We start from the raw sequence: 27867 nt of genomic DNA on the forward strand, positions 1-27867 counted from the left end.
TGGGCTCAGGCAATTCTCCTGCCTCAGCCTCCTGAGTAGCTGGGATTACAGGCACGCGCCACCATGCCCAGCTAGTTTTTTTGTATTTTTAGTAGAGACGGGGTTTCACCATGTTGACCAGGATGGTCTCGATCTCTCGACCTCGTGATCCACCCACCTCGGCCTCCCAAAGTGCTGGGATTACAGGCTTGAGCCACCGCGCCCGGCCCAGGATTCTTAAAATGAGTCTTCAGAAGCAAACCCTTAGTAATTTCTTAAAGCAAATCTTCAGACAGCCAGCTGTGGTCAAATTAAATTCTAGAGTAGATTATCGAGGGTCCTGGCTTTCCCAGAATGGCTACATAAATACAGCCTTGGAGTCAACAGAAGAATATGTAAATGGACAACTGAAGAATAAGTATGGGAGGATTGGCACAGTGGCTCACACCTCTAGTCCTAGCACTTTGGGAGGCTGAGGTGGGCAGATCACCTGAAGTCAGGAGTTTGAGACCAGCCTGGCCAACATGGTGAAACCCTTTCTGTACTAAAAAAAAAAAAAAAAAAAAAAAAAATTGTCTGGGTGTGGTGGCGCACATCTGTGGTCCCCGCTACTCAAGAGGCTGAGACAGGAGAATCGCTTGACCCTGGGAGGTGGAGGTCGCAGTGAGCTGAGATCGCACCACTGCACTCCAGCCTCCAGCCTGGGTGACAGAGAGAGACTCTGTCTCAAAAAAAAAAAGTATGGGGATGTATTTATCCAAGGAAAATACATCAGTACATAGAAGAGAAGGATGTGAAGACACCAAGAGAGCCATACTTTCATAGTTGCATATGTGTTTTATGAATTTTTTTCTAATTTTTGCTTCATCATATAATTTGTCCTGTTTTTATAATAGTTGGTGATTTTTCACTGACATGTAAGATAAATGCATACAATTAATTGCAGTGTTCTTTTACATTTACTTTTCTGTAATTTTCTTTTACCACTGTGTCAGTGAACAAAAGGCTAAAAGAATTTCTTTAAAAGACAAAAAAATACTCAGTTGAATGGTGGCAGGGAGTGAACGAAGTAGAGGGTGAAAATCATATGAACGGCCATGAGTTTATATTGGTTGTGGCTAGGCAATGGACATATTCATTGTACGATTCGCTCTCCTTTTGTGTTTGAAAGTTTCTATCATGGAAGACTAAAGAAACAAAAAAGGTATAATGGTCTAGGCCAGAGAAAAGATGATGAGCAGTAGTCATAAAGACAGGAGGAAAGAAGAGACAATGGATCAAAATATTCTAGAGGTAAAATCTCCAGGCCGTAATTAGACATGGGGAGGTAAGAAAGATAGGAGCTCAAGGATGATTCTCAGGTGGGCAGGATGGTCTTACCAGATACTTGCCAACTGTGCAAGCTTGGGAGAGGTACTCAGCCTTGCTGTGTCTCATTTTCTCAAGTTTAAAATGGAAGTAATAAGAGTACTTCCTGCCGGGCGCGGTGGCTCAAGCCTGTAATCCCAGCACTTTGGGAGGCTGAGGCGGGTGGATCACGAGGTCGAGAGATCGAGACCATCCTGGTCAACATGGTGAAACCCCATCTCTACTAAAAATACAAAAAATTAGCTGGGCATGGTGGCACGTGCCTGTAATCCCAGCTACTCAGGAGGCTGAGGCAGGAGAATTGCCTGAACCCAGGAGGCGGAGGTTGCAGTGAGCCGAGATCGCGCCATTGCACTCCAGCCTGGGTAACAAGAGTGAAACTCTGTCTCAAAAAAAAAAAAAAAAAAAAAGAGTACTTCCTGTATAGAACTGTTGTGAGGATGAAATTAATCAAATACAGTCGTGTGTTATATGATGATGTTTTGGTCAATGACAGATTGCTTATATGATGGTAGTCCCATAATTATCATACTATATTTTTACTGTACCTTTTCTTTTTTATTTATTAAATCCTTTTTTTTTTTTTTTTTAAAGACAGGGTTTCACCATGTTGGTCAGGCTGGTCTTGAACTCCCGACCTCAGGTGATCTGCCCGCCTTGGCCTCCAAAGTGCTTGGATTACAGGCGTGAGCCACCACGCCCGGCTACTGTACCTTTTCTATGTTTAGCTGCGTTTAGATACACACATGCTCATCATGGTATTATAATAATTTCTTACAGCAGGCATCCCCAAATTACGGCTCACGGGCCGCACGCGGCCCCCTGAGGCCATTTATCTGGCTCCCCGCTGCACTTCAGGAAGGGGCACCTCTTTCATTGGTGGTCAGTGAGAGGAGCACAGTATGTGGCGGCCCTCCAACGGTCTGAGGGAAAGTGAACTGGCCCCCTGTGTAAAAAGTTTGGGGACGCCTGGCCTACAGTATTCAGTATAGTCAGATGCTGTGCAGGTTTTAGCCTAGGAGCAACAGGCTATACCATACAGCCAAGGTGTGTAGTAGGCAATACTGTCTAGGTTTGTATAAGTACACTCTATGATGTTCACGCAGTGACAAGACCCTAAAAAATTGAGTGTTCAGCCCATAATAAAACTTCTAAATGTTAGTTTTTCCACTGGGGAGGACCTATGAGGGGGATGGTAGTTTTGGCTCTGACATGCTGAGATTGCAGTGGTGTGGGACACCCATGCAGATGCCAGGGGGACATTTGAAAGTGAATCGAAAGCTAAGGGAAGAAGTTAGGAATAGATATGTGGATGACTTGGTATTTGTTTTTTTTTTAAACAGAATCTCACTTTTTCACCTAGGCTGGAGTGCAGTGGTGCAATTTCAGCTCACCACAACTTCCGCCTCCTGGGTTCAAGCAATTTTCCTGCCTGAGCCTCCTAAGTAGCTGACATTACAGGTGCCCACCACCAGACCCGGCTATTTTTTTTTTTTTTTTTTAGTAGAGACGGGGTTTCACTATGTTGGCCAGGCTGGTCTCAAACTCCTGACCTCAGATGACCCACCTACCTCGACCTCCCAAAGTGCTGGGATTACAGGCATGAGCCACCACACCCAGCCTGCCTTGGCACATTTTTAAACCACAAAAATGTCAGCTCCTTGAACTTCACTACTTCACCACTTCACCAAAGAAGATACTCAAATAGCAAATTGCACATGAAAATACGTTCAAAAGGCAAAAATCAGTTGGGTGTGGTGGCATGCACCTGTAGTCCCAGCTACTCAGGAGGCTGAGCTGGAAGGATCACTTGAGCCCAGGAGGTTGAGCTGCAGGGAGCTATGACTGCACTACTGCACCCCAACCTGGACCACAGAGCAACACCCTGTCTCAAAAAAAAAAAAAAAAAAAAAAAAAGAAAAAGAAAAAAAGAAAAGAGAGAGAAAAAAAGATGTTCAGCATTATTAGACATTAAGGAAATGCAAATTGAAGCAACAATTAAATACTAACTATACACCTATTAGAATGGCTAAAATTGTTTAAAAGTCATAATACTGAGTGCTCGTGTGAATGTGGAGCAACTGGATCTATTGTATGTCGCTAGTGGCAAGGTAACATGGTACAGACTCTCTGGGAATCAATTTGGCAGTTTCTTACAAAATTCAACATACAACCCAGCAATTGTGCTGTTGGGTATTTACGCTACAGAAATAAAAATTTGTGTTCACACAGAAACCTCTACGTGAGGCCGGGCGCAGCATGCCTGTAATCCCAGCATTTTGGGAGGCCGAGGCAGGTGGATCACTTGGAGTCAGGAGTTCAAGATCAGCCTGGCCAACAAGGTGAAACCCCCGTCTCCATGAAAAACATAAAAATTAGCTGGGCGTGGTGGCAGGTGCCTGTAATCCTAGCTACTTGGGAGGCTGAGGCAGGAGAATCACTTGAACCAGGGAAGTGGAGGTTGCAGTGAGCTGAGATTGTACCACTTCAATCCAGCCTGGGCAACGGAGTAAGACCTCCTCTCACGGAAAAAAAAAAAAAAAAAAAAAGGCCGGGCACGGTGGCTCACGCCTGTAATCCCAGCACTTTGGGAGGCCGAGGCGGGCGGATCACAAGCTCAAGAGATCGAGACCATCCTGGTCAACATGGTGAAACCCCGTCTCTACTAAAAATACAAAAAATTAGCTGGGCATGATGGCGCATGCCTGTCATCCCAGCTACTCAGGAGGCTGAGGCAGGAGAATTGCTTGAACCCAGGAGGCGGAGGTTGCGGTGAGCCGAGATCGCGCCATTGCACTCCAGCCTGGGTAACAAGAACGAAACTCTGTCTCAAAAAAAAAAAAAGAAAAAAAAGAAACCTGTACACAAATGTTCAGAGAGGCTTTATTTTTAATGTCCTACAACTGGAACAAACCCAGATATTCTTCAATAGGTGAATGAATGAACAAACAAACTGTGGTATATCCATACAATGGAATTCTACTCTCAAAAAAAGGAATGAACCACAGACACATACAATAACTTAGATGGATCTCGAAGCCTCCATTGGGAAATCCAGGAGCCTCACCACTTAAGGAGTGCGTGGAAGCTTTTATTCCACTGTTCTCCACCCCTCCACCACCACCTACCTTTAGGCCCCACTGAATCTCACCTGGATTGTTGCCCCGGCCTCCTCACTGGCCTTGGATCTCTGCAGTCCATTCTCCACACTACTTCTAGAAGGACCTTTCTACACTGAACTTTTCAATGGCTCATCTTTGCTGTCTAGGTAAAGTCCAAACTTCTCATCAAACTTCCCAGGCTCTGGCTTCCTCTGTTCTCTCATCTTTCAGGGCCCCAGCCATGAGACTCATTTTTAAGCTAGCTAGAATATTCCGCTAGATGCCTCACTGTTACACATTGATTGGCGTTTTTCTTTTTCTGCCTAGAACTCTCATCTCCGCCCCCTGCCTGGGTGAGTCATACCCACCCTGCAGGTCTTTAGTTTTTTGTGTTTTTTGTTTCTTTCTTTCTTTCTTTTTTTTTTAGATAGTCTCATTCTATCACACAGGCTGGAGTGCAGTGGTGCAATCTCAGCTCACTGCAACCTCCACCTCCCAGGTTTTACCGAATCTCCTGCCTCAGCCTCCCAAGTAGCTGGGATTACCGGTACCCGCCACCACGCCTGACTAGTTTTTGTATTTTTAGTAGAAAAGGAGTTTCACCATGTTGGCCAGTCCGGTCTCGAACCGCTGACGTCAAGTAATCCTCCCACCTTGGCCTCCCAAAGTGCTGGGATTACAAGTGCGAGCCACCTTGCCCAACCACAGATCTTAGTTTTGATATCACCTCATCTAGGAAGCTTCCACGGAGCCCTCAAGACTGGGTTAGAGGAGTCTCTTCTGAGGCCTACCTGCATGACAGCATGGCTGGATTCACCTGAGGGCTTTTGGCAGCACCCACAGGAACTGGAAGCCACATACACCTCTGAATTCCTGCTGTCTGTCTCAGCATTTCACACCTACTCAGTGTAAAGGTTTGCAAATGAACAATGTGGTCGGATGAAAAAATGAAGGCCTGAAAGCGGCTGAAAAAATGAAGGCACGGCATAGGGTGGGAGGTCACCTGACTTCAGGAAGGCCAGGGATAGAAAGGCTGAGAAGGCCCAGCATCCCTCCTGCTCCCTTGCCAATGCCCTCTACCTGGGGGCTGACTGTAGGAAAAGTGTCCCTTGCCCTCCATGCCAGGCTTGGGCAAAGACTGGCAGGGTTAGTTCCAGGAGAAACAGCTATGGCCAGGGAACAGTTTCTGTCTATCAAGTGCCCATATATGTATTCTCTGTACTTTGTCCAGGGCCTGCAGTGGGCTGGGGAGACTGTGGTTAGGATTTGGTGCATTGGTCACAGAGGGTGAAAGGACGGCACTCCGCGTATTTCCTCTTTTTGCCACAGGGTGGCAGTTCAGGCCTGCAAACCTCTCTGATAGGCGCTGCCTCGGTTGTGCCATCTGGTGGCTATGTGGTTCACTATGTGGCACAGGCTGGTCTCGAACTCCTGGCCTAAAGTGATCCACCCGCCTCAGCCTCCCAAAGTGCTGGAATTACAGGCGTGAGCCACAGCATCTGGCCAAGAATATTTTTTTTTAAGTTGAAGGAATTGAAAACAAAGAACATATGTGGCAAACTTATACTTGTTATTTAAAAAAACAACTCCTGGTAATGCTCCTGCCTTAGAGAAGTCCCCCAGTGCTATCTTGCTGGTTTCCATGGGTCAGTGAGAGAAACCTGATTTGCTGATGGCATCTACCACCTGACTGGGCCTGCCTGCTCACTCTCCCGCATGAACTGTTCTCCGATGTGTATCAGACTTGTATCCAGGTGTCCTCTCCCTCTTTGTTTATGTCAGTTGGGATACCCCAGGGCTCCCATGGCTGACCCACCCCGACTCAGCTTCTTGGTCTCCTGCAGGGACACTCAGCCCCTCCCCAGCCCCATGTCATCATCTGCTCTCCTACTCTCAGGCCACAGCCATGTTATTCAGTTCTCACTTCCTCTGGCCCCTCCTCACCTACACTTTGGTTGCATTGCAAGCCCATTCCTGCCCCTTAATCCCTCCACTTTATCTTGCCTTTTTTTTTTTTTTTTTTTTTTTTGAGACTGAGTCTCTCTCTGTCACCCAGGCTGGAGTGCAGTGGCACGATCTCAGCTCACTGCAACCTCTACCTCCCAGATTCAAGTGATTCTCCTGCCTCAGCCTCCTGAGTAGCTGGGATTACAGGTGCCTGCCACCACACCTGGCTAATTTTTATATTTTTAGTAGAGACAGGGTTTTACTATGTTGCCCAGGCTGGTGTCAAACTTCTGGGCTCAAGTGATTCTCTTGCCTGACCCCCTAAAGTGCTGGTATTACAGGTGTGAGCCATGGTGCCTGTCCTGTGTTGTGATTTTGAATGCAGACTCTGGGCCTGAGCTGTCTGGGCTTGCCTCACAGCTCTTCCATAGACAACCTTTGACATTGGGCAAGTTACTTAAGCTCTCTGATCCTCACTTTCTCCTAACAAAACAGAAATAACAATAATATCTACCCAAAAATGTTATGGCAAGGATTTTAATGGACTTAATCTGTATAAAGTCCATTAAACAGTGCCTGGCACATTGTAAATGTTACATATGTGTTTGCTCCTATATATTATTATTGTTATTTGAGACAGAATCTTGCTCTGTCACCCAGGCTGGAGTGCAATGGCACAATTTCAGCTCACCGTAACCTCCACTTCCCAGCTTCAAGCAATTCTCCTGTCTCAGCCTCCTGGAATAGCTGAAATTACAGGTGCACACCACCACACCTGGCTAATTTTTGTAATTTTAGTAGAGATAGGGTTTCACCATATTGGGCTGGTCTTGAACTCCTGACCTCAGGTGATCAACCCACTTTGGCCTCCCAAAGTGCTGTAATTACAGGCATGAGCCACCATGCCTGGCCATATATATATGTGTGTGTGTGTGTGTGTATGCGTATATATATATATATATATATATATTTTTTTTTTTTTTTTGGGAAGTTTTGCTCTTGTTGCCCAGGCTGGAAGTACAATGGTGTGATCTCAGCTCACTGCAACCTCTGCCCCCCAGGTTTAAGTGATTCTCCTGCCTCAGCCTCCCAAGTAGCTGGGATTACACGTGTATCACCATGCCTGGCTAGTTTTTAATTTTTAGTAGAGACGGGGTTCCTCCACGTTGGTCAGGCTGGTCTTGAACTCCCGACCTCTCGTGATCCACCCACCTTGGCTTCCCAAAGTGCTGGGATTACAGGTGTGAGCCATCGCGCTGGGCCATATATTATTATTACTCGAGCTGGAAGCTTTGGGTCACTCAGCCTCTTGCCAGCCACCTCAATTCCCTCATGGGCAAAGCCCAACCTTGAATTAATCCCATAATCTTCCTTCTCTAGTCCTAGAACCAGGCCTCTGCACCCTGCTAGGAGAAGCAGGAGCAACCATGAAAGTTCGACTTTCCTGCAGTCTGGTGCTGAGGAGATGCCTAGACTTTAGCCTCCACTGGGCTCCTGCCTCATTTGAAAACCCTTGACTTGTCCTTAGCCTGGCCCCTCTCCACTGTCTGCAGTGACCATCCCATATCTTGGCCACTTCCCCATCCATGTGGTGTGACATTAAAATGGTATGGAGATATACAGTGAAAGCAAGGGCCTTGTATGGTAGATTGGTAGACATGGCCACCATATTTTGTAGCTCCTCCATTGACGTGTGATGACCCCTCATCTCTCATATGCTAATCCTCACACTGCTCTGCACATGACCAAATCTGCTTCCAACTGCTGAAGCCCATCCACTAGGCCCTCTAGAATTCACAGCCCTTCATCCCCAAAACTCCCCATCTGGATCTTCTCCCAATGTTCTCTTTGCCTTCCCAGGCAGCAGGTTCCCGGCTCCCCCTGGAGGACATGTCTACCAATGGTGGGTGCCCTCAGGTGGGTGCAGCTTTCCCGGCCTCACCTTCGTGCCTCCAGGCGCCTTCCTTGCTCTTCAGTGCTGCTTTCAGAACATTCTTCCCTAAAATCCCTCGGCTCTGAGTCTCAGGTCGTTGGATTGTAGCACCCATGCTGCCTCCCTCTTTCACGCACCTACCAATCCCTGGGCTACTTCTGCATTTCTTGAAGGTTTCGTCCTACCTCGCTGTCATCCTCCCTGACACAATCTCTGCCCTAATTCTTAGAGATTTCTTTTTGTTTGGTTGGTTGGTTTTTGGTTTGTTGTTGCTGTTGTTGTTTTGAGACGAAGTTTTGGTTGGAGTCCAATGGCGTGATCTCGGCTCACCGCAACCGCCACCTCCTGGGTTCAAGCAATTCTCCTGCTTCAGCCTCCCGAGTAGCTGCAACTACAGGCGTTGCCACCATGCCCAGCTAATTTTTATATTTTTAGTAGAGACGGGGTTTCACCATGTTGGCCAGGCTGGTCTTGAACTCCTGACCTCAGGTGATCCACATGCCTTGGCCTCCCAAGGTGCTGAAATTACAGGCATGAGCCACCATGCCTGGCCTGTTGTTTTTGAGACAGAGTCTCATTCTGTCTCCCAGGCTGGAGTGCAGCAGTGTGATCTTGGTTCATTGCAGCCTCAACCACCTGGGCTCAAGTGACCTTCCCATCTCAGCCTCCCAAGTAGCTGGGACTATAGGCATGTGCCACCACGCCAAGCTAATTTTTGCATATATATATATATATATATATATATATATATATATATATATATATATATATTTGTAGAGACAGGGTTTGCCCAGGCTGGTGTCGAACTCCTGGGCTAAAGTAATCCTCCCACTCAGCCTCCAAAAGTACTGGGATTCCAGGCGTGAGCCACCATGCCGGGTCCCTAGAGATTTCAATATTCATGTAGACACATCCTCCCAATACCCTGGCCTCTCACTTCCAGGATCTCCTCTCCTCAATGACCTCTCACAGCCACAACCTGCTCCTTGTCATTACTAAACTGCAACTCCTCTATATTAGTTTGCTAGAGCTGTCATAACGAAGTACCACAGACTGGATGGCTTAGGCAGCAGAAACACATTGTCACAGAAATGTAGCCTTCTTCTGGAGGCTAGCAGTCCGAGATCAAGGCGATGTCAGTCTTGGTTCCTTATGAGGCTGTGAGACACAACCTGTCCGTGCCTCTCACCCAGCTTCTGGTGGTTGCTGGCAATACTTGGGGTTCCTTGGCTTGTGGATGCATCACCCTGACCTCTGCTTTCATCTTTAAATGGTGATATGGTTTGGCCATGTCCCTACCCAAATTTCATCTTGAATTGTAGTTTCCATAATTCCCACGTGTTGTGGGAGGGACTCAGTGGGAGGTAATTTATTCATGAGGGTGGGTACCCTCATGCTATTCTCGTAACAGTGAGTGAGTTCTCACGAGATCTGATGGTTTTATAAGGAGCATTCCACACTTTTGCTCGGCACTTCTCCTTCTGCTTCCCTTTCCACCATGATTATAAGTTCCCTGAGGCTTCCCCAGCCATGCTTAACTGTAAGTCAATTAAGCATGGCTCTTTCCTTTATAAATTACCCAGAGTAGGGTATGTATTTATTAGCAGTATGAGAATGGACTAACACACATGGTGTCTCTCTGTATGCTTGTCCATCTGGGTTCAAGTTCTTCCTATTTATTTATGTATTTATTTTTTCTGAAATGGAGTCTCCCTCTGTCACCAGGCTGGAGTGCAGTGGCGTGATCTTGGCTCATTGCAACCTCCACCTCCCGGATTCAAGCAATTTTCTTGCCTCAGCCTCCTACGTAGTTGGGATTATAGGCTCGTGCCACCAAGCCCAGCTAATTTTTGTGTTTTTAGTAGAGAAGGGGTTTCACTATGCTGGCCAGGATGGTCTCGATCTCTTGACCTTGTGATCCGCCTGCCTTGGTCTCCCAAAGTGCTAGGATTACAGGCTTGAGCCACTGCACCTGGCCAAAGTTCCTCCCTTTTATATAAAGACACCAGTAAAAATAGGAGTATGGCCCATCCAAATGACCTCATTTTAACTTGACTACCTCTGTCAAGACCTTACTTCTAGATAAGGTCACATTCTGAGATACTGGGGGTAGGCCTCCACATTTTTGAGGGAGAGGGACACTGTTCAACCCATAACAGCCCATTCCCATTCTCTCAGTGTCATGCAGCCCATCCTGTGACCACCACCTCATTTCCACTCAATGTCTTTCCAATTCATTCCCACTAGTACTCTACCTCCAAAACTCCTTTGATCCTGAGACCTACAATCCACTGTCCCTCCTCCCACACACCTCCATGTTTTTCTTTTACTTTTTCCCTTTTTCTCCAATTTAAAGACTGCAGTACACCTGTAATCCCAGCCACTCAGGAAGCTGAGGCGGGAGGATCCCTTGAGCCCAGGAATTTGAGGCTGCAGTGAGTTGTGATCTCTCCACTGCACTCCAGCCTGGGTGACAGAGCAAGACACTGTCTCAAAAAAAAAAAAAAAACAAACAAAAACAAACAAACAAACAAAAAAAACCCAATAAATAAAATAGAATCACTGCCCTGCATACACCTTCAATTTCCTTGCTTCTTTCCCTTTTCTTTGTTGCACTCAATTATTAAACTGGCAACCCTAGCTAATTCAACTCACTACCTGGGAAGCATGGGCTGGAGAAGAAACCAACACATTCATGTTCATCAGTCTCCCTTTAAATTCCTAATTACCTAAGGTGGACCCTTCATGCTGCCTGGTAATCTTGCTACATTTCCTGGTCCATTCACCCTTTCGGGCTCCTAGATGACTACTCATATGTTCTCCTGTCTTCTCAAGCCTCCAACATCTTCTTCTGCCATCTTTCTTAGCTGGTGATCTTGAATATTTCCTTGAGAAAATAAAAGCACCCAGAAGAGAACTTCTACAGTCAGACACCATCACATATTCCCAACTATCTGCTCCTGTGCCTTCCTCCTTCCTGTACCTGTGAATGCTATTTAAAGCCACTTATGCACTGGAGCCCAACAATTCTCCCTTCTCTCTCCTGCATCATCAGATTTTATCAATTTTATCATTCCAATCGGTATGAGAACATGTTTTAATTCCTTTTGGGTTTTTTTGTTTTGTTTTGTTTTTTTAAATTTTTAGAGATGGGGTCTCACTCTGTGGCCCAGGCTGAACTTGACTGCTAGGCTCAAACAATCCTCCTGCCTCAGCCTCCCAACTAGCTGGAACTGCAGGTATGTACCACTGTGCCTGCCTGGCTAATTTCTCCTACATTTAAGAAACCCCTCTTAGAGCCTGGGGGCAACGACATTCCAATAGCAGTGAGCACACCTAGCTTCCAGATCTTTGTTTCTAAATATTCCCCACGGAAATAAACCAGGCCTCTTTGGGAAAATGCTTCATTCCAGGGCTGGGTTGGGGAAAATCCAAGATGAATCTTGAGCATGTTATGCTCAAAAGTATGTCCTGCAAGAATGATGAGGATTTGTCAAAAAGACATAGAGGCTAGTGTGAAGGGGCTCCCACTGGCCAAATCATAAACAATTTGAGCATCTGATATTACAAGTATATTATCAGTATAGAATTATGAATTCTATAATTCTACAATTCTTATTGAATAAAATAAGAAACCATAATTCTATACTGATTTAAATAAATGAACACATAAAAAGTCTGATAAAAATTAAATATTTACATAGTATCAGAGTACCTTCCCACAAAGTAATTGTTAATTCTAAAGGGAAAAATAGTAAACGTTTAACGATGACACCTAGCAGACAGCAAGTAATGAAAATGAGCGTTCTTAGTAATGAGACAAATCAATATCAACATCTGTAATCTTCCAAAATTTCAAGCTCCTATAAGATAAGGAAAGACTTAAGAATTGTTCCAGATTGAAGGAGACCAAAGAAATATCACAAATGAATGCAATGTGTGATTTTAAACTGGCTATAAAGAACATTACTCTGACAATTAAGTGAAATTTGACTGTGGTCTGAGGAGTAGGTAAAATTTTTTTATCACTATTAACTCCTAATTTTGATGGTGGTATGGTACTGGAGAAGGTAAGCAAGTGTCTTTGCTTGTAGTAAATAAACCTGCAGTATTTGGGGTAATAAAACATCATGTTAGCAACCTACTCTTAAATAGTTTAGGTGAAAGACCAGGCAGGCGTGATGGCAGGTGCCTGTAATCCCAGCTACTCAAGAGGCTAAGCCAGGAGAATCACTTGAACCTAGGAGACAGAGGTTGCAGTGAGCCAAGATCACACGACAGAGTAAGACTCTGTTCAAAACAAAACAAAACAAAACAAAACAAAACAAAACAAAACAAAACAAAACAAAAAAAACAAAGATAGTTTAGGAGAGGAATTAAAAAACTTTGTATTTGAAACATTTGTGTATGAAAAAGTTTCAAAAATAAGACTTAAAAATGTTAAAGTCAGCCAGGTGTGGTGGCTCACGCCTGTAATCCCAGCACTTTGGGAGGCCGAAGTGGGCAGATCACAAGGCCAGGAGTTCGAGACCAGCCTGACCAACATGGTGAAACCCCGTCTTTATTAAAAACACAAAAATTAGCCAGGCATGGTGGCACATGCCTATAATCCCAGCTACTCAGGAGGCTGAGGCAGGAAAATTACTTGAACCCAGGAGGTAGAGGTTGCAGTGAGCCGAGGTTGTGCTACTGCACTCCAGCCTGAGTGACAGAGTGAGACTCCATCTCAAAAACAAACAAAAGACAGCGTCTAGGGAAAACAAGATAAATATGGTCTTGAACCTCGAACTCCTAAAGTCGAGCGATTCTCCTCCCTCAGCTTCCTGAATAGGTGGTGGAGGACTTACAGGCACATGCCACCACACTCCCAGCCTTTTTTTCCCCCCTATATTTTAAAAGAATTTTCCATTCCCTAAATTATTTTTATTTTTTTAGAAAGGGGGTCTCACTTTGTGGCCCAGGTTGGAGAGTGCAGTGGTGTGATCATAGCTCATTGCTGCTTCCAATTCCTGGGCTCAATGATCCTCCCTCCTCGGCCTCCTGAGTAGCTGGGACTATAGGGATGTGCCATGATGCTAAAAAAGAGCTGTCTGTGCTCCAGTTCTTCCTTCCCATTTGCTCTTGATCCACTCAAAACAGCTTCACTCCCATCACTGTTCCTGTTAAGGTTACCAGTAATCTCCGTGTTGCTAAATCCAAAAGGCAATTTCCTTTTTCATTTATGTATTTATTTATTTTTCTTTGAGACAGGGTCTTACTCTGTCATCCACCCAGGACTGAAGTGGCACAATCACAGCTCCCTGCAGCCTCAACCTCCTGGGCTCAAGTGATCCTCCTGCCTCAGCCTCCCAAAGCGCTAGAACTAAGAGGTATGTGCCACCATGACTGGCTCAAAAGGCAATTTTCAATCCTCTTTTTGCCAGACACATCAGCAGACGTGACAGCTGATTATTTAATCTTTCTTGAAACCTTTCTTCACTTACATGTCAAGACCCCACAGTCTTCCAGGACCACCTTGCCGCCTCCTTCGCCCTTTCCTCTTCATTTCCTCTGACCTCTAAAGAATGGAGTATGCGGCCGGGCGCGGTGGCTCAAGCCTTTAATCCCAGCACTTTGGGACCGAGGCGGGTGGATCACGAGGTCGAGAGATCGAGACCATCCCGGTCAACATGGTGAAACCCCGTCTCTACTAAAAATACAAAAAACTAGCTGGGCATGGTGGCGCGTGCCTGTAATCCCAGCTACTTTAGAGGCTGAGGCAGGAGAATTGCCTGAGAGCCCAGGAGGCGGAGGTTGCAGTGAGCCGAGATCGTGCCATTGCACTCCAACCTGGGCAACAAGAGCGAAACTCCGTCTCAAAAAAAAAAAAAAAAAAAAAAAAAAAAAGAATGGAGTATGCCAGGGTTCAGGACCCAGACTTTTCCTCTTCTCACTTCTTTGGTGATCTCATCCAGTCCTCTCGCTTTAAATAGCATCCACATGCTGATGACTTAATAATTTATGCCTCCAGCCCAGGCCTCTTTTCTAAACTCTGGACTTCTATAACCAACTGCTTACTCCACAGTTTCCCTTGGATGTTGTCCAACAGGCATCTTAAATTTCACATGGCCAACACTTAACTCCTGACCTTCCTTCCCTCCCCCACATCTGCTCTACCCATTCTTCCCCATATCAGTAAATGGCACTTCACCCTTCTACTTGCTCCAAAGCCCTTAGAGTTGTCTCTGACTCTTCTTTCCACACATCAATTACATTAGCAAATCTTGTCATCCTGACTGTCTCTGCTTGGTCTAGGTCACCAGCATCTCTCACTGGGGTTCCTGAAGGGGCCTCCTTACTGGCTCCCGCTTCCCTACCAGCCCTCTACAGTCTCTTCTCATCACTCTCCACTGCTCCCCCATTTCACTTTGAGTGACAGCCAAAGCAGTCCCGACATTGACGCAAGACCCCACATGACCTCTTCTACCAAACTGGCTAACAAGAAGTCTGATAATACTCAATGACGTGGAAGAAGTGGGGAGACAGTTCAACTTGTATGTTCCTTGTGGGGGTATCATTTATGAATGTCTATTAAAAAATTAAGTTGCTGGGCGTGGTGGCTCACGCCTGTAATCCAAGCACTTTGGAGGCCAAGGTGGGTGGATCACCTGAGGTCGGGAGTTCAAGACCAGCCTGACCAACACGGTGAAACCGAGTCTTAAAAAAATAAAAATAAAAAAAAATAATAATAATAAAATAAAAAATAAAAAATTAAGTTAAGGCCAGGCGCAGTGGCTCATGCCTTGGGAGGCCAAGGCGGATCACTTGAGCCCAGGAGTTCAAGACTAGCCTGGGCGACATACCAAAATCCTGTCTCTACAAAAAATACAAAAGTTAACTGGGTGTGGTGGTGCATGCCTGGGTACCAGTTCCTCTAGACCAATTGAACCTGGGAGGTGGAGATTGCAGCGAGCTGAGAAGGTGCCACTGCATTCAAGCCTGGGTGACAGAGTGAGACCCTGTCTCAAAAAACAAAAACCAAAACCTGAGCATACTCTATGACTCAGCAATTCCATTTATAGAAATTTATTTATTTATTTTAGAGAAAGGATCTTACTCTGCTCCTCAGCTGGAGTGTAGTGGTGGGATCATAGCTTACTGTAGCCTCAAACTTCTGGGCTCAAGTGATCCTCCTGCCTTAGCCTCTCAAGTAGCTAGGACTACAGGTGTGTGCCACTACATCTGGCTAATTTTTGTGGGTTTTGTAGAGATGGAGGTCTCACTATGTTGCCCAGGCTGGTCTCAAACTTCTGGCCTCAAGCAATTCTCTCTACCAAAGTGCCTTCTAAAGTGCTAAAGTTACAGGCATGAACTACCACACCTGGAGAATACAGGAATTCACCTTATGGAAATATCCAAGTGGCTAAGACACTTACGGAATATTCACTGCAGTGTTACCATGACAAAACAAATAAAAAGTTACATCTATACAATGGAGTACAATGTACAAAAATGGAGATTCATGGGCTTTGGAAAAATCTCCAAGATTATTGAGTGCTAAAGGGAAGATCAGTAACTATAGGATAATCTCGTTGTCTAATAAAAGGCAAACATAAATATGCTTGTGTATATGTGGATTTTAAAAGCATCTGAAAGGGGCCAGGAACATTGGCTTATGCCTGTAACTCCAGCACTTTGGGAGGCCGAGATTGGCAGATCACATGAGGCCAGGAGTTTGAGACCAGCCTGGGCAACATGGAAAAACCCCATCTCTACTAAAAATACAAAAATTAGCCAGGCGTGGTGGTGCATGTCTGTAGTCCCAGTTACTCAGGAGGCTGAGGCATCAGAATGACTTGAACCTGGGAGGTGGAGGTTGCAGTGAGCCTAGATTGCGCCACTGCACTCCAGTCTGGGTGACAGAGCAGGACTGTCAAAAAAAAAAAAAAAAAAAAAAAAAAAATCTGAAGGGATAACCAATTAATTATTAACTCAGGTTGTCTGTGGAATGAAACTGAGGGCACAGTATGAAGGCGAGTTTTTCTTTTCCCTGTTTTTCTTTCTTTCTTTCTTTTTTTTTAAAGTAGATCTTTATCACCAATCTTTTTCCTGTTTTTGATTAAATAATTTTTAGAGTCAAAGTCTTGCTCTGTTGTCCAGGCTGAAATGTAGTGGCATGCTAATAGCTCACTGCAGCCTCAAATTCCTGGGTTTATGCAATCCTCCCACCTCACCCTCCCAAGTAGGTAGGGCTACAGGCTCACACCACCATGCCCAGCTAATTTTTTTATTTTTTGAGACAGGGTCTTACTCTGTCACCCAGGCTGAGTGCAGTGACATGATCATCACTCACTGCAGCCTCCATTACCCAGGCTCAAGCAATCCTTCCACCTCAGCCTCTCAAGTAGCTGGGATTACAGGTGTGCACCACCATGCCTGGCTAAATTTTTTTTTTTTTTGAGACAGAGTCTTGCTCTGTTGCCCAGGCTGGAGTGCAATGGTGCGATCTCGGCTCACCGTAACCTCTGCCTTCTGGGTTCAAGCGATTCTCTCACCTCTGCCTCCCAAGTAGCTAGGATTACAGGTGCCCACCACCATGCCTGGGTAATTTTTTTTTTTTTTTTTTTTTAGTAGAGACACGGTTTCACCATGTTGGCCAGGCTGGTCTCGAACTCCTGATCTCGTGATCTGCTCACCTTGGCCTCCCAAAGTGCTGGGATTACAGGCAGGAGCCACGGCACCTGGCCTAATTTATTATTTCATTGTAAAGACACAGTCTAACTGTACAGCCCAGGCTGGTCTCAAAGTCCAGATTTTTTTTAAATCTAAAAAAAATTTTAAATAATAAATGTGTGTTCCGAGTCAGGAGCACACACTGCACTCTCAGCAGAAGGCCTTTTTCAATTTTTAATTGACACATTATAATTATATGTATTTATGGGGTACAATGTGATATCTCCATACAGGGATACATTGTACAGTGATCAAATTAGGACGTTTCGCACAGCCATCTCATCATGCATTTGTATGTTTTTTGTGGTGAGAATATTCAAAACCCTCTCTTGTGTTTTGTAATAATATACAATACCTTCTTGTTAACCACTGTCACCCTACTGTGCAACCGATCACCAGAACTTATTCAGCCTATCTAGTTGTAACTTTGTACCCCCTAAACAACCTCTCCCCAGCCTCCTCTCCTCCACTGGCTCCACAGCCTCTGCTAACCACTGATCTACTTTGTACTTCTATGGGATCAGCTTTTTCTTTTTTTTTAGATTTCACATATGAGTGAGATCATGTGGTATTTGTCTTTTTGCGTCTGGCTTATTTCACTCTTTATTTTTTTGAGACAAAGTCTCGATCTGTTGCCCAAGCTGGAGTGCAGTGGTGCCATTTTGGGTCACCACAACCTCCACCTCCCAGGTTCAAGTGATTCTCCTGCCTCAGCCTCCTGAGTAGCTTGGACTATAGGCGCATGCCACCATGCCCAGCTAATTTTTGTATTTTTAGTAGAGGGGGTTTCACTATGTTGGCCAGGCTGGTCTCGAACTCTTGACCTGGTGATCCACCTGCTTCACCCTCCCAAACTCCTGGGATTACAGGCGTGAGCCACCACACCTGGCCTTATTTCACTTAAAATAATGCTCAGGTTCATATATTTTGTTTCAAATGACATGACATTCTTTTTCATTGCTGAATAGTATTCCACCGAGTAGATTTTATCCATTTATCCATTGCTGGCATTTACGTTGACTTCAATTCTTGGCTATTGTGAATAGTGCTGCAATAAACAAGGAAGTACGGATACCTCTATATACCCACTGGTGGGACTGCTAGACCATATAGTAGTTCTACTTTTAATTTTTTGAGGAACCTCCACACAGTTTCCCTTAATAGAGGTACTAATTTACATTCCCACCAATGATGTGAAAGGGTTCTCTTTTCTCTACATCCTCACCAACACTTGTTTTCTTTTGTCTTTTTGTTAAGAGCTACTCTAACTAGAGTGAGGTGGTATTTCATTGTGGTTTTGACTTATATTTCCCTGATAATTAAACATTCAATTTCAATTCCTTTTTTAAGAACTATGAACATATGCTTTTATAACTTCTACGTCTTTAATAATTAAAACATGTTAGCGGGGCTTGGTGGCTCAAGCCTGTAATCTCAGTACTTCGGGAGGCTGAAACCGGTAGATCACGAGGTCAAGAGATTGAGACTACCCTGGCCAACATGGTGAAACCCCGTCTCTACTAAAAATACAAAAAAGTAGCCGGGCGTGGTGGTACATGCCTGTAGTCCCAGCTACTTGGGAGGCTGAGGCAGGAGAACTGCTTGAAACCAGAAAACAAAGTTGCAGTGAGCCAGAATTGTGCCACTGCACTCCAGACTGGCAATAGAGGGAGACTCCATCTCAAAAAAAGAAAAAAAGTTAATTTTTTTTTCCCCAAGATCATAGAAATGCTCACTTGTATTTACTTCAAATTCACGTGGCCTTAAATGTTATTTATATGCTTGAACTAACTTAACACAGGATTACAGAATGAGGGTTTATACCTAGTTTGCTGCGGAGAATGATTGTTTCTCTTTTAAGACTTTTTTTTGATAAACAGAACAAAAAAGGTTGGATGCAGCAGCTCATACCTGTAATCCCAGCACTTTGAGAGGCCAGGATGGGATGATCTCTTGAGGCCAGGAGTTTGAGAGCAACCTGGGCAACATAGTGAGACCCCATCACTAAAAAAAAAAAAAAAGTTTCTTAAAAGAAAGAAAACAAAGCACATTATTTGTAGAAAATCTAGAAAAGTGTAAAGAAGGAAATAAACCACTAGCTACCCAGAGAAAACCTGAGTTAACATTTTTTGGACATTTCCTGGAAAAGGCAAAGTGCCCAGTGAAGTTGAACCTGAAGGCTTGTCAGAATCTTTTGCTGATGCCTTGATGCCGTTTTGGGGGATGGGGGAGGTGGTCTGGCAGTTTTGTCTTCCTCTGTTTGGAAAACCCAGCAGAATGGGTCTTGCACGTTGGAAAGGCAAACAAACATTCACTTATTATTCCTGGAGAAATCAGTGAGTTTACCTGAATTCTGCTGGCAGATGTTGCAAACTAAGATATCAAGTGTTCTGCCCTAGTAAGGATCAAATGATCTTTCAGCCAATCCTTTCTTTGAAGTGCAAGAAACCGATTCTCTGGGAGTGCCTTTAAACTCAACTGCATGTCCTCCTCCACAGAATTATTTCAGATAAAATACTGAGTCCGTGTGGATGGCATACCACAGTTATGTGGGCCACAGGGTGGCTCATCTGGGCCCAGGGTCCCTTAGCAAAATGCTCGGGGATTTAGGAAGTTTCCACCATGGAACAGTTTGTAGGCAAGGGCTGCCTCCAGGCGCCAGGTATGGCTGATGCCACCTACCCTTCCCTGGTCAGCCAGCTCACATTGCCCTGGAAACCAAGGTGACATCTTGCATTTGCAGACACCAGAGAATAGAGACTGGCAGCTGATGGATCAGACCCTGGTGCTCAGAATGTGGATAGACCCTTTGGTCTCAGCTCGGAAGAGGTGGAGTCCTGAGTCAAACCTACCATGCCAAACTCCATCCCCAAAAGGAAATAGGAGAAATATCCTGCAGGCAATTCTGTTCTAACTAGGAAATGAGGTAATCTACCAAGGTTAAGCAGAGAAGAGGGCTTGAAAAACCAAGAAATAAAAAGTGGGAAGGAGGTAGACCTCTTGGAGCCCACCTGGCAAGAAACAAAGATTCCCAGCTTGGTAATATTATGCTTAGGCCCGTAAAAGCAAATGGGATAGGACAGTAGGATAGGAACCTGGAAGTAGAAGACAGGTAAGAACATGGGATACTGGCCTGGCGCAGTGGCTCACACCTGAGATTGCGCCATTGCACTCTAGACTGGACAAAAAGAGTGAAACTCCACCTCCAAAAAAAAAAAAAAAAGAAAGAAAGAAAATGGGAAAATGGGATACCAACTTTTAAACAAAACCCAGACATTTGACTTGACCCTCTCCATCTTGTTAATTTCTTCAATGATGATATTAACTAAGAGAAGGGGTAGGAAGAGGAGAGTTGGGGAAGGGATAGGAAGAGCAGAATGCTGAGAAGGAAGTCTGGCTGATGGGACTAGCTCATCTGGACTAACCTTCTAATCTCCTATAGAGGAGGAAAACCAAGGTGTGCCGAACAGGTGCAACTCTGCTCAGGGTCTGCGTGTTCCACCTGTCTGGGACACGTGTGGCCTCAGTGCATGTTCACAGCCATCTTCCCTGGTTCCCCCTCCAAGGAGCTGCCCAGACTCACGTCCTGCCAGGAGAATCTCTCCAAGCCCAGGTACCCTTCTGGGCCTAAGTAGGTCCTACTCTTCCAACCCTCAGTTACCTTCTGGGATGACTCCAGCCAGCTGCCTTGGTGGGGGGACTGCATCACAAGGGCGCCTGGGGTCCCTCAACCTGGCACCCATGCAGTGTCCCCCGACCTGTCTCCCCAAAACTTCCCACACAACAAGCCGAGACAGGGGCAGGGAGGGGCCTCCACATTTTATTAGGGATACGGCAGAAGCAGAGGCAGGAAGCAGAGCAGCCGCATTTTGAACGACAGATAAATTAACCGCAGTGCGGGGCTGGGGGCTGGGGCTGGGCCAGGCGCTTCAATATATAAAAACAACAAAAAAGACAGACGAATAGGCCCCAAAGGCATGGGGCAGGGGAGGGCAGCACCATCCAGACAGCAGGGAGGACCAGGGCAGAGAGAGAAGGCAACTTTTCCCCCTGACCCCCAAATTCCACCAGCACAGGGGCCTCCAGAAGGGCCTCGCGGGGGCTTCGGGGTAGGGAAGCAGCCAGGTTGGGCAGAGATGGCACGGCTGGTGGGCAGGAAGCCCAGCACCACAAGATGGCTCGGCCTGAAGTGGCAGCTGGGGGGGCTGCGACACAGTGGCCTTGAACCCCCAGTCCCTTCAAGGAAGAGCCTTACTCTGGGTGAGAGAAGGAACCAAGGGTTGGGGTCTCTCCCTGAGCTGAGCACGGTCATCTCATCCACAGTAGCAGTGGGTGGTGGGGTGTGCCAGGGACCCCCTTTTCACCTTCTTATCCACCTGTCTCCTTGGTCCCTTCAGGGAGGGGCCCCCTGGCTCCAGGGGCTGGGCACGAAGAGAGCCGGTCCAGTCTGTGGTCCCCAACTCCAGCGGGGCCATGGCGTGGCGCAGCCCCTCAGCCCTGACTCCCACAGGAGGAGAGGGAGTCGTAGAGCGAGTCGCTGAGAGACTCCGAGGTCTCCAGCCCTGGGGGGCCCCCACTGGCCACTCTGCCTTCCTCGCCCATGTCCGAAGTACTGGGGGTTCGGCTACCCCCGAATGCTGGGCCCTGGGGCGTAGGGGACGGGCGGCTGGGCTCCTGGCTCCGCTTCCTGTCCACGGGCAGGGCCTGGGAAAGGAGGGGAAGCTCGGGAGGAAGCTCCTCTCCACCTCTCAGCCCAGCCTCACAGGCACTGAGCTCTGAGGGGCATCCGTGCACTCAATGGGGGGCTGCTCAAGAGGGAGCTCCCAAGGTAGGATATACTTCAGAGGAAGCAGGCTGCAGGTACAACTGAGAACAGTCCCACAAGGTTCTGGGGAGGGACAGAAATCCTTTCCCAAGAGAAGGGTGCAAGGAGGGAAGGGAGGTGGGTCGCTCACAGGGCATCCCAGGGTCCTCCTCCTGGAGGGTGTGTCGCCAAGACTGTGCAAGACACAGGCCGTACCTCACCGGAGAAACTGTCTCCCCACATCACTCCCTCCTGCTTCCCAGTCCATTCTCTTTTCCCTGCTGCAATTCTCACCATGGGGGTCCTGGGCAGCCCCTCCAACTGTCGGGGTGGGCACAGGAAAGGGTCCGAGGAGCTGCCGGCTGCCCTGGTATTGGGGAAGGTCCAGTTCTTGGCCAGCTGGACAGGAGGGGTGGGACCTGGGTCTTCACAGGGATCTGTCCAGGAACAAGGGGAAGGTGGATGGAGCTGCCCAGCCCCCAGGAGCATCCCCCTCCTCCCGCCTGGACACTCACCATCAGGACAGTTCTGATGGTCCCGGTGGCCTGGAGCAGCGGGCAGCAGTGCAGGGAAGGCTGGCATGCTAGGGTGCCGCCCACTCACCAGCAGCTCCTCTATGCCTGGCACCTCCCGCTCCAGGGTGTGGGCGCGGCGGGGGACTTTGGTAAGGGGTGGGGGCCGAGCTGGGGGTACCCCAGGTGGGGGCTCCAGCCGCGGTGGCTTGGTCTTAGGAAGATTCTTGCTGGGGGTCCCAATGCTACCATGGTCTGGGGGGGGGAAGGTCCCAATGCCACTGTCCAAGGTTCGAGTCAAGGAGCCACAGGCTGGGGAGGGGAGGGCACATCAAGAGTGAGGTTGGGCTCAGCCCCCCGCCTGCCTCCACTTCCCACCCAGCCCAGGCTCCACCCCGACTCAGGACCCCTCCTGGCCCAACAGCTCATTCCATAGCACCTGCCCGGGGCTTGGGGAAGGGGTGTAGGTGGGGCAAGTACCCCAGAGGAAGGATTTGTTCCTGTATAACTCCAGTGCCCACCTGGTGCTTGACACCAAGATGGCACACAGAGCCTAGCACCTGCTGTGGGGATATGAAGTGGCAGGGGGTGGGGGCAAAGGACCCTGCTGACCTGTGAAGTGTGAGGTGGGCACTGGCTCAGCCAGGCTGTCCTCTGAGGGCATCTCTTCCCGCCTCCCTGGCTCACTGCTTGGCTGTGTGGGGTACGGGAGACCTCAGAGTCCACTCCTCCCCCCTCCACACCCCTCCCCACGCTTCTAGGGGTGGGAATGTGGCTGTAAGTCTGGGAGTATGAAGATGAGGCCCTGGAGTATGGATCTCAGTGCCATGCAGACTGGGAAGCCCCTCTCTCCTCCCCAGTCTCCCCTCCAAGACCATGAGGGAAGGGGAACCCTCTAGGACAGGCATCCCCAAACTACGGCCCACAGGCCGCATGCGGTCCCCTGAGGCCATTTATCCGGCCCCCCGCCGCACTTCAGGAAGGGGCACCTCTTTCACTGGTGGTCAGTGAGAGGAGCACGGTATGTGGCAGCCCTCCAACGGTCTGAGGGACAATGAACTGGCCCCTTGTGTAAAGTTTGGGGACACCTGCTCTAGGGGGTAAGAGACCTGGCAAGGCCAGAGAGCCAGGCCCCCCTACCCAGTTACTGCCCCAAGAACTTACCTTTCCAGGTTTTCCGCAGCCCTGAAGAGGGCCCACCAGGCCATTCCGGGGCCCACAAGCTGGCCAGGAGCTCTTGGGGTCAGAAGACACTGGCTGGAAATCTCCGTACTCAGGCTTGGGCTCCCGCCAGCTTTTGGGTGGCAGCTCCTTGCCATCCACCCTATGGGCAACAGTGCAGATGTACATGAGAACGGCCTGGCCTGCCCAGACATCCCAGCCTTTCACCTGCCAATGGTGCGGGGCTTAGGGAGGCACTTCCTGCCACCCACCTCTGGGACATGTTGGTGATTGCTCCCACCAACCCTTCTTGACACTGGCAACAGGCAAGGACCCTAGGGAAACCCCCAGAGGAACAGAGGGCAGAGGAGAAGATGGGAGAACTCCCCCAGAGCCATCCAGAGTCAAGCCTAGAGACTGCTTGATGGTGATTCCAGATAGACTGGCAGACCCAGTCACATCCTGGTCCATGAATGACACACTCCACCTGCTGTAGCTGAACTTCTGAGCACACCTGCAGTCCAAACCACACACCCTATCTGGGGCCTAATTCCTGCAGACTTTCTGCCTCATCTGGCCCAGATAGAGCACCCCAAGATGGGTGGGTCCCTTCTTTAAACCACAGCTCCTGTTGTAGCAGGTGTCAAAGGGCAAGATGGGAAGGGAACTCCCCTTGTTCCTTTCCTGAAGGAGAAGAGCTTCATCAGCCCAGTTAGGCTCTAGCGTTCACTATCACATGCAGGTGCCTCTGACAGGCTGCCGCATCTGGTACGGAGATCATCCAGGAAAATGTGGACTGTTAACGCTTCTCAAATGAGAAGCCTGCGACGAGGTCAAGTCCCTGATCTTTCCTCCAGGCCAAGTCCCTGACCCCCCAGCTGCTTTGGTGGCCTTCTATCCCTTTTGACCTCTGGGAAGCCCCAGCTCCCAGGAAGGGCAGGCCCAGCCCCAGACTCAGGTGTGCCCACGAAGGGAAAAGTGCCCCATGCCCACCAAGCACCTGTTGGCTGATCCCAGGCCCTCACCTGTTGAGCAGCTGCTGCATGAAGGTGTCTGCGCCCTGGTACATGCCTGCCAGCTGGCCCTGCACCTGCCCCAGCCCCGTGCTGGGCCCTGGGGCTGGGCCCCCAGGCCGTGGCCGGGCCCTGCTGCTTAGGTAGGCCTTCTCCTCCTCCAGTGCCCGACGCAGGTCTTCCGCCTTGGCCATCAGCTTGGAGATGTTGAGGCTCTCAGCCTCCAGCTTCCGGGCTTCCATCTTGACTTCCCTCCGGAGCGGGGAGCCCCCGCCAGACCCCTCTTTGCTCTTGGTGGCCTCTGTGCGGCGGTTCAGTGCTGGCAGCTTGCTCTTCTTAAGGCCGAACCAGCTGGCGATGCTGCTGGTGTTGCGGTGCTTCACCTCGGTGCCGGGGGCCCGCTCCTGGCCTTGGAGCCGCAGCACATTCTCCTCGATGCCCTTCATTACCTTCTCCTCAATGGCTGAGTGTGGGGCCAGCCCGTCGGGGCCCTGGCTTGGGTCAGTGGGACCAGGTACTGTGGGTGTGGGCTGGGCTGTGGTACCACCACAGTCTGCCCAGGGAGGGCCCTTCCCTTTGTCAGGCTTGGGGGACTCCTTGGTGACGGGAGGAGCCCCAGGTCGAGGTACTACCTTGGTGGGTGACTTGGAAGGGAGTTTGGTGGGGCTGCTGTGAGGGCTCTTATTGGGCTTGCCCAGGCTTGGGGCTGAGGTTGGCACTTTGGCAGGGGTACGGGGTACCTGGGGGCACAGGGCCCCTGCCAGCCGGCTCTTGGCCAGCTCCACTTTGGTGAGGCAGCTCCTTGGTGAGACAGGCTCCAGGTCCACTCGGGCCCCCATGGAGTGGGAGGAGTAGACTCGGACCCCAGGATCCCCCATGAGTCCAGGTTCCTGCTGCTTCAGGCTGTTTGCGCCCGAAGCTACTGCCCCCCGTATGCTCCCCTTAGCTTCTAGTTGCTCCGGGGGCCTGTGGATGGGGGGCACCATGTCTCCAGCACTCTCCCCCGACCTCCCTGGTCCCCGGACCTTTTCGGTGCCAGGCCTGGCTGGCACCCCATTCTTCTCTGGGCCCAGGGCCCCCTCGGGGCCTGTCTTCAGCTTCCCCAGGGCCGTCAGTCTGTCCCGCAGAGGTGTGCTGCCAGGATCCCCAGGTCGCCGTCCTGACCCCTGGCTGGGCTTCTTGGATGGGTTGCCTGGGGTCCTGCGGCCAGGATGGGGAGACTCCAAGCCTGCCTTGTCCAAACTCTTCTCCTGGGGGCTCCCATAGGGGTACGATTCTGGGAGGCAAGGGCTGGGGGGGACTCCAGGACTTCTGAGGATTTCGGGGGCCTGTGGCACCTCCAGAGTTAGCTGTGGGTAGGTGGGCACCTGGAGTGGGGACGGAGGTGGCTCTGGGGAAGGCCCCCTAAAGGTGCTCCGAGAGAGGTCCAGGATGTTCTCATAGCAAGGAGACACCACTGGGCCTGGGGACAGCGTGGTGGACAAGGCTGACTGTGGGGGTCTGAGCTGTGCAGAGTCTGGGGTTGTGGAGCAGGGTGAAGGGCTGGTAGGCAGGCCCTGTGCCCCCTCTGGGGACAGCTCTCCTCCACCCAGACCCCTTCGGGCCAGCAGTGGGGAGGGGCTGCCATCTGAGCCACTGTTCCGACAGGGGATGCGCGAGTTCCGGGGGAGCTGGGGACTGAGCTGCGGGCCGCCTGGGCTGGGAATCTTCTCCGAGGCTGGAGGCAGCTTTAGAAACTTGAGACCCCTGGCTGGAGAGGGCAGAAGGGGTCCCTGGGCTTCCCCAGGAGAAGGGGGGCCAATTTGGAGCTTGCTTTTCACCTGAGATGAGGAATGGGGGTGGCCAGGCCGAGAGCCCAGTGGGGCATCCCCAGCACCCATGAACATACTAAGAAAGGGGAGGGGCCCCTGGCCCTCTGAGGTAGCACCAAAGCCTGGCCTATGGGCCTCTGGGGTACCCCCACTCCAAGCTGACTTAGGGAGGCCTTTGGACTTGGACAGCTGTGGGGGCCCCTGGTCTGGGGAAGATGGCTGCCCGGGACCTGGGCGGTCCCCGTTGAGTGGGCCTGCAGCCCCAGCCAGGAAGGCCTGTAGGTAAGACTCTGTGTCCTCAAGGAGCTGGCCCAGATTCAGCTGTCTGCGGGCCAGAGCACCAAGCAGGGTGTCGGGGCTGGGTGCCTCATTGGGGTCACCTGCCTCATCAGAAGAGGAGGAGGAGCTGCTGCCTGGGGCACAGTTTTGGCCAGAGCTGGTGCCCTGGGCCCGGGGAGGTCCCCTGCTAGGACCCCAGGGCCGCCCAGTACCCTCTTCCCCTCCCGGGCCCCCCAAGAGGCGCTCCCAGTGCAGCAGGCCTCCCAGGCTGCCAGGGCCTAGCAGCAGGCAGGGCGCCCAGGGTGAGGGTTCGGGCTGAGGGGGGCCACACAGCTCGCCGTTGATGGGCTCTGGGGAGCCAGGACCCTGGCCTGGAGGCCGCCAGGGGGTGGCAGGTGAGCACAGAAGCAAGGGGTCAGTCTCTTCCAGGGCTCTCAGCACCTCCAGAATCTGGGCCTTCTTTCGAAGAAATGGGGATAGGGCATCCAGCGCTGGGGGTGGGGTGGCTGGGGGGCCTGGGCCTCCAGGGCCCCTCAGCTGCTGCTCCCAACATACCTTTGGGGAGAGATGATGGCATGAGGAGGGGACCATGTGCAGCTGGGATCCAGCTCCAGGCCCAGGCCCTGGCCTGGCATAACAGGGTATGCCAGGAACAGAGCTGGCCCAGTTGCGCCTGTGTCCCCAAAAGGAATTCAGAGCAACTGGGATATGATGGTTCTGCTTCCTCAAGAGTTGCTGAGCCCTGGTTACCCCAATTCTTCTTCTTGGCACACATGGGGTTGGGCAGGTACCCGACATCCTCTTCTTGGTTGTCCCCACCCCTACTCCCCACAGCCATTTGGATCAGCAGGGCTGACCACCTACAACTCCGACCTCTGTCCCAGGGGAGGGAGGTCTGTCCATTTCTCAGGCCCAGAAAGAACATGGACTCCAGAAGGGAGTGCAATGTGTCCCAGTCCTAAGTCAGTCACTTATAGCCCAGGCCTCCTCAGGGAAGACAGCGGACTCCGCTGACCTAATCCCCAGCAGGAAGGGGTTGGGGGTGACTCCATGCAAACCCTTCCTTGCTGTCCCCCAGCCCTTTTTGGGGGTAGCACAGTGTGGTATAGCGGTCAGCCCATAGGCTCTGGAGTCAGCCTGTGTAGGCCCAAGTTCCAGTTCTACCTATCGATAGGGCCTTCAGCAAGTTATCTGAGCTCTAAGATGCTTCACTGTATCATCTGTAAAATGAGATGATTATTATGTTA

At 49.6% G+C, this 27867-nt stretch overlaps 1 protein-coding gene across 6 annotated transcripts in view; it reads right to left on the reverse strand.

The window, feature by feature from the left end:
- NCKAP5L (NCK associated protein 5 like) overlaps nucleotides 1-27867 on the reverse strand; it is an 82375-nt gene that overhangs the window by 22105 nt on the left and 32403 nt on the right. For 4 of the 6 annotated variants that reach the window (XR_012518434.1, XR_012518433.1, XR_012518432.1 and 1 more), the window contains exons 8-13: nucleotides 24543-27175; nucleotides 23521-23680; nucleotides 22969-23050; nucleotides 22360-22668; nucleotides 22139-22281; nucleotides 18952-21744 (exon numbers count right to left, since the gene is read on the reverse strand). Coding sequence is in view for 2 of the 6 variants with exons in the window: in XM_010349797.3 (XP_010348099.1) it covers nucleotides 21532-21744; nucleotides 22139-22281; nucleotides 22360-22668; nucleotides 22969-23050; nucleotides 23521-23680; nucleotides 24543-27175 (3540 nt within the window). In the remaining 4 variants the exon portion in view is untranslated. Of the gene's footprint in view, nucleotides 1-18951; nucleotides 21745-22138; nucleotides 22282-22359; nucleotides 22669-22968; nucleotides 23051-23520; nucleotides 23681-24542; nucleotides 27176-27867 lie in introns of those variants that run through there. The other 2 variants (XM_010349797.3, XM_010349798.3) reach the window with 1 other exon arrangement.

This window comes from Saimiri boliviensis, chromosome 7, assembly GCF_048565385.1.
Source record: "Saimiri boliviensis isolate mSaiBol1 chromosome 7, mSaiBol1.pri, whole genome shotgun sequence".
Classification (NCBI taxonomy): Eukaryota; Metazoa; Chordata; class Mammalia; order Primates; family Cebidae; genus Saimiri; species Saimiri boliviensis.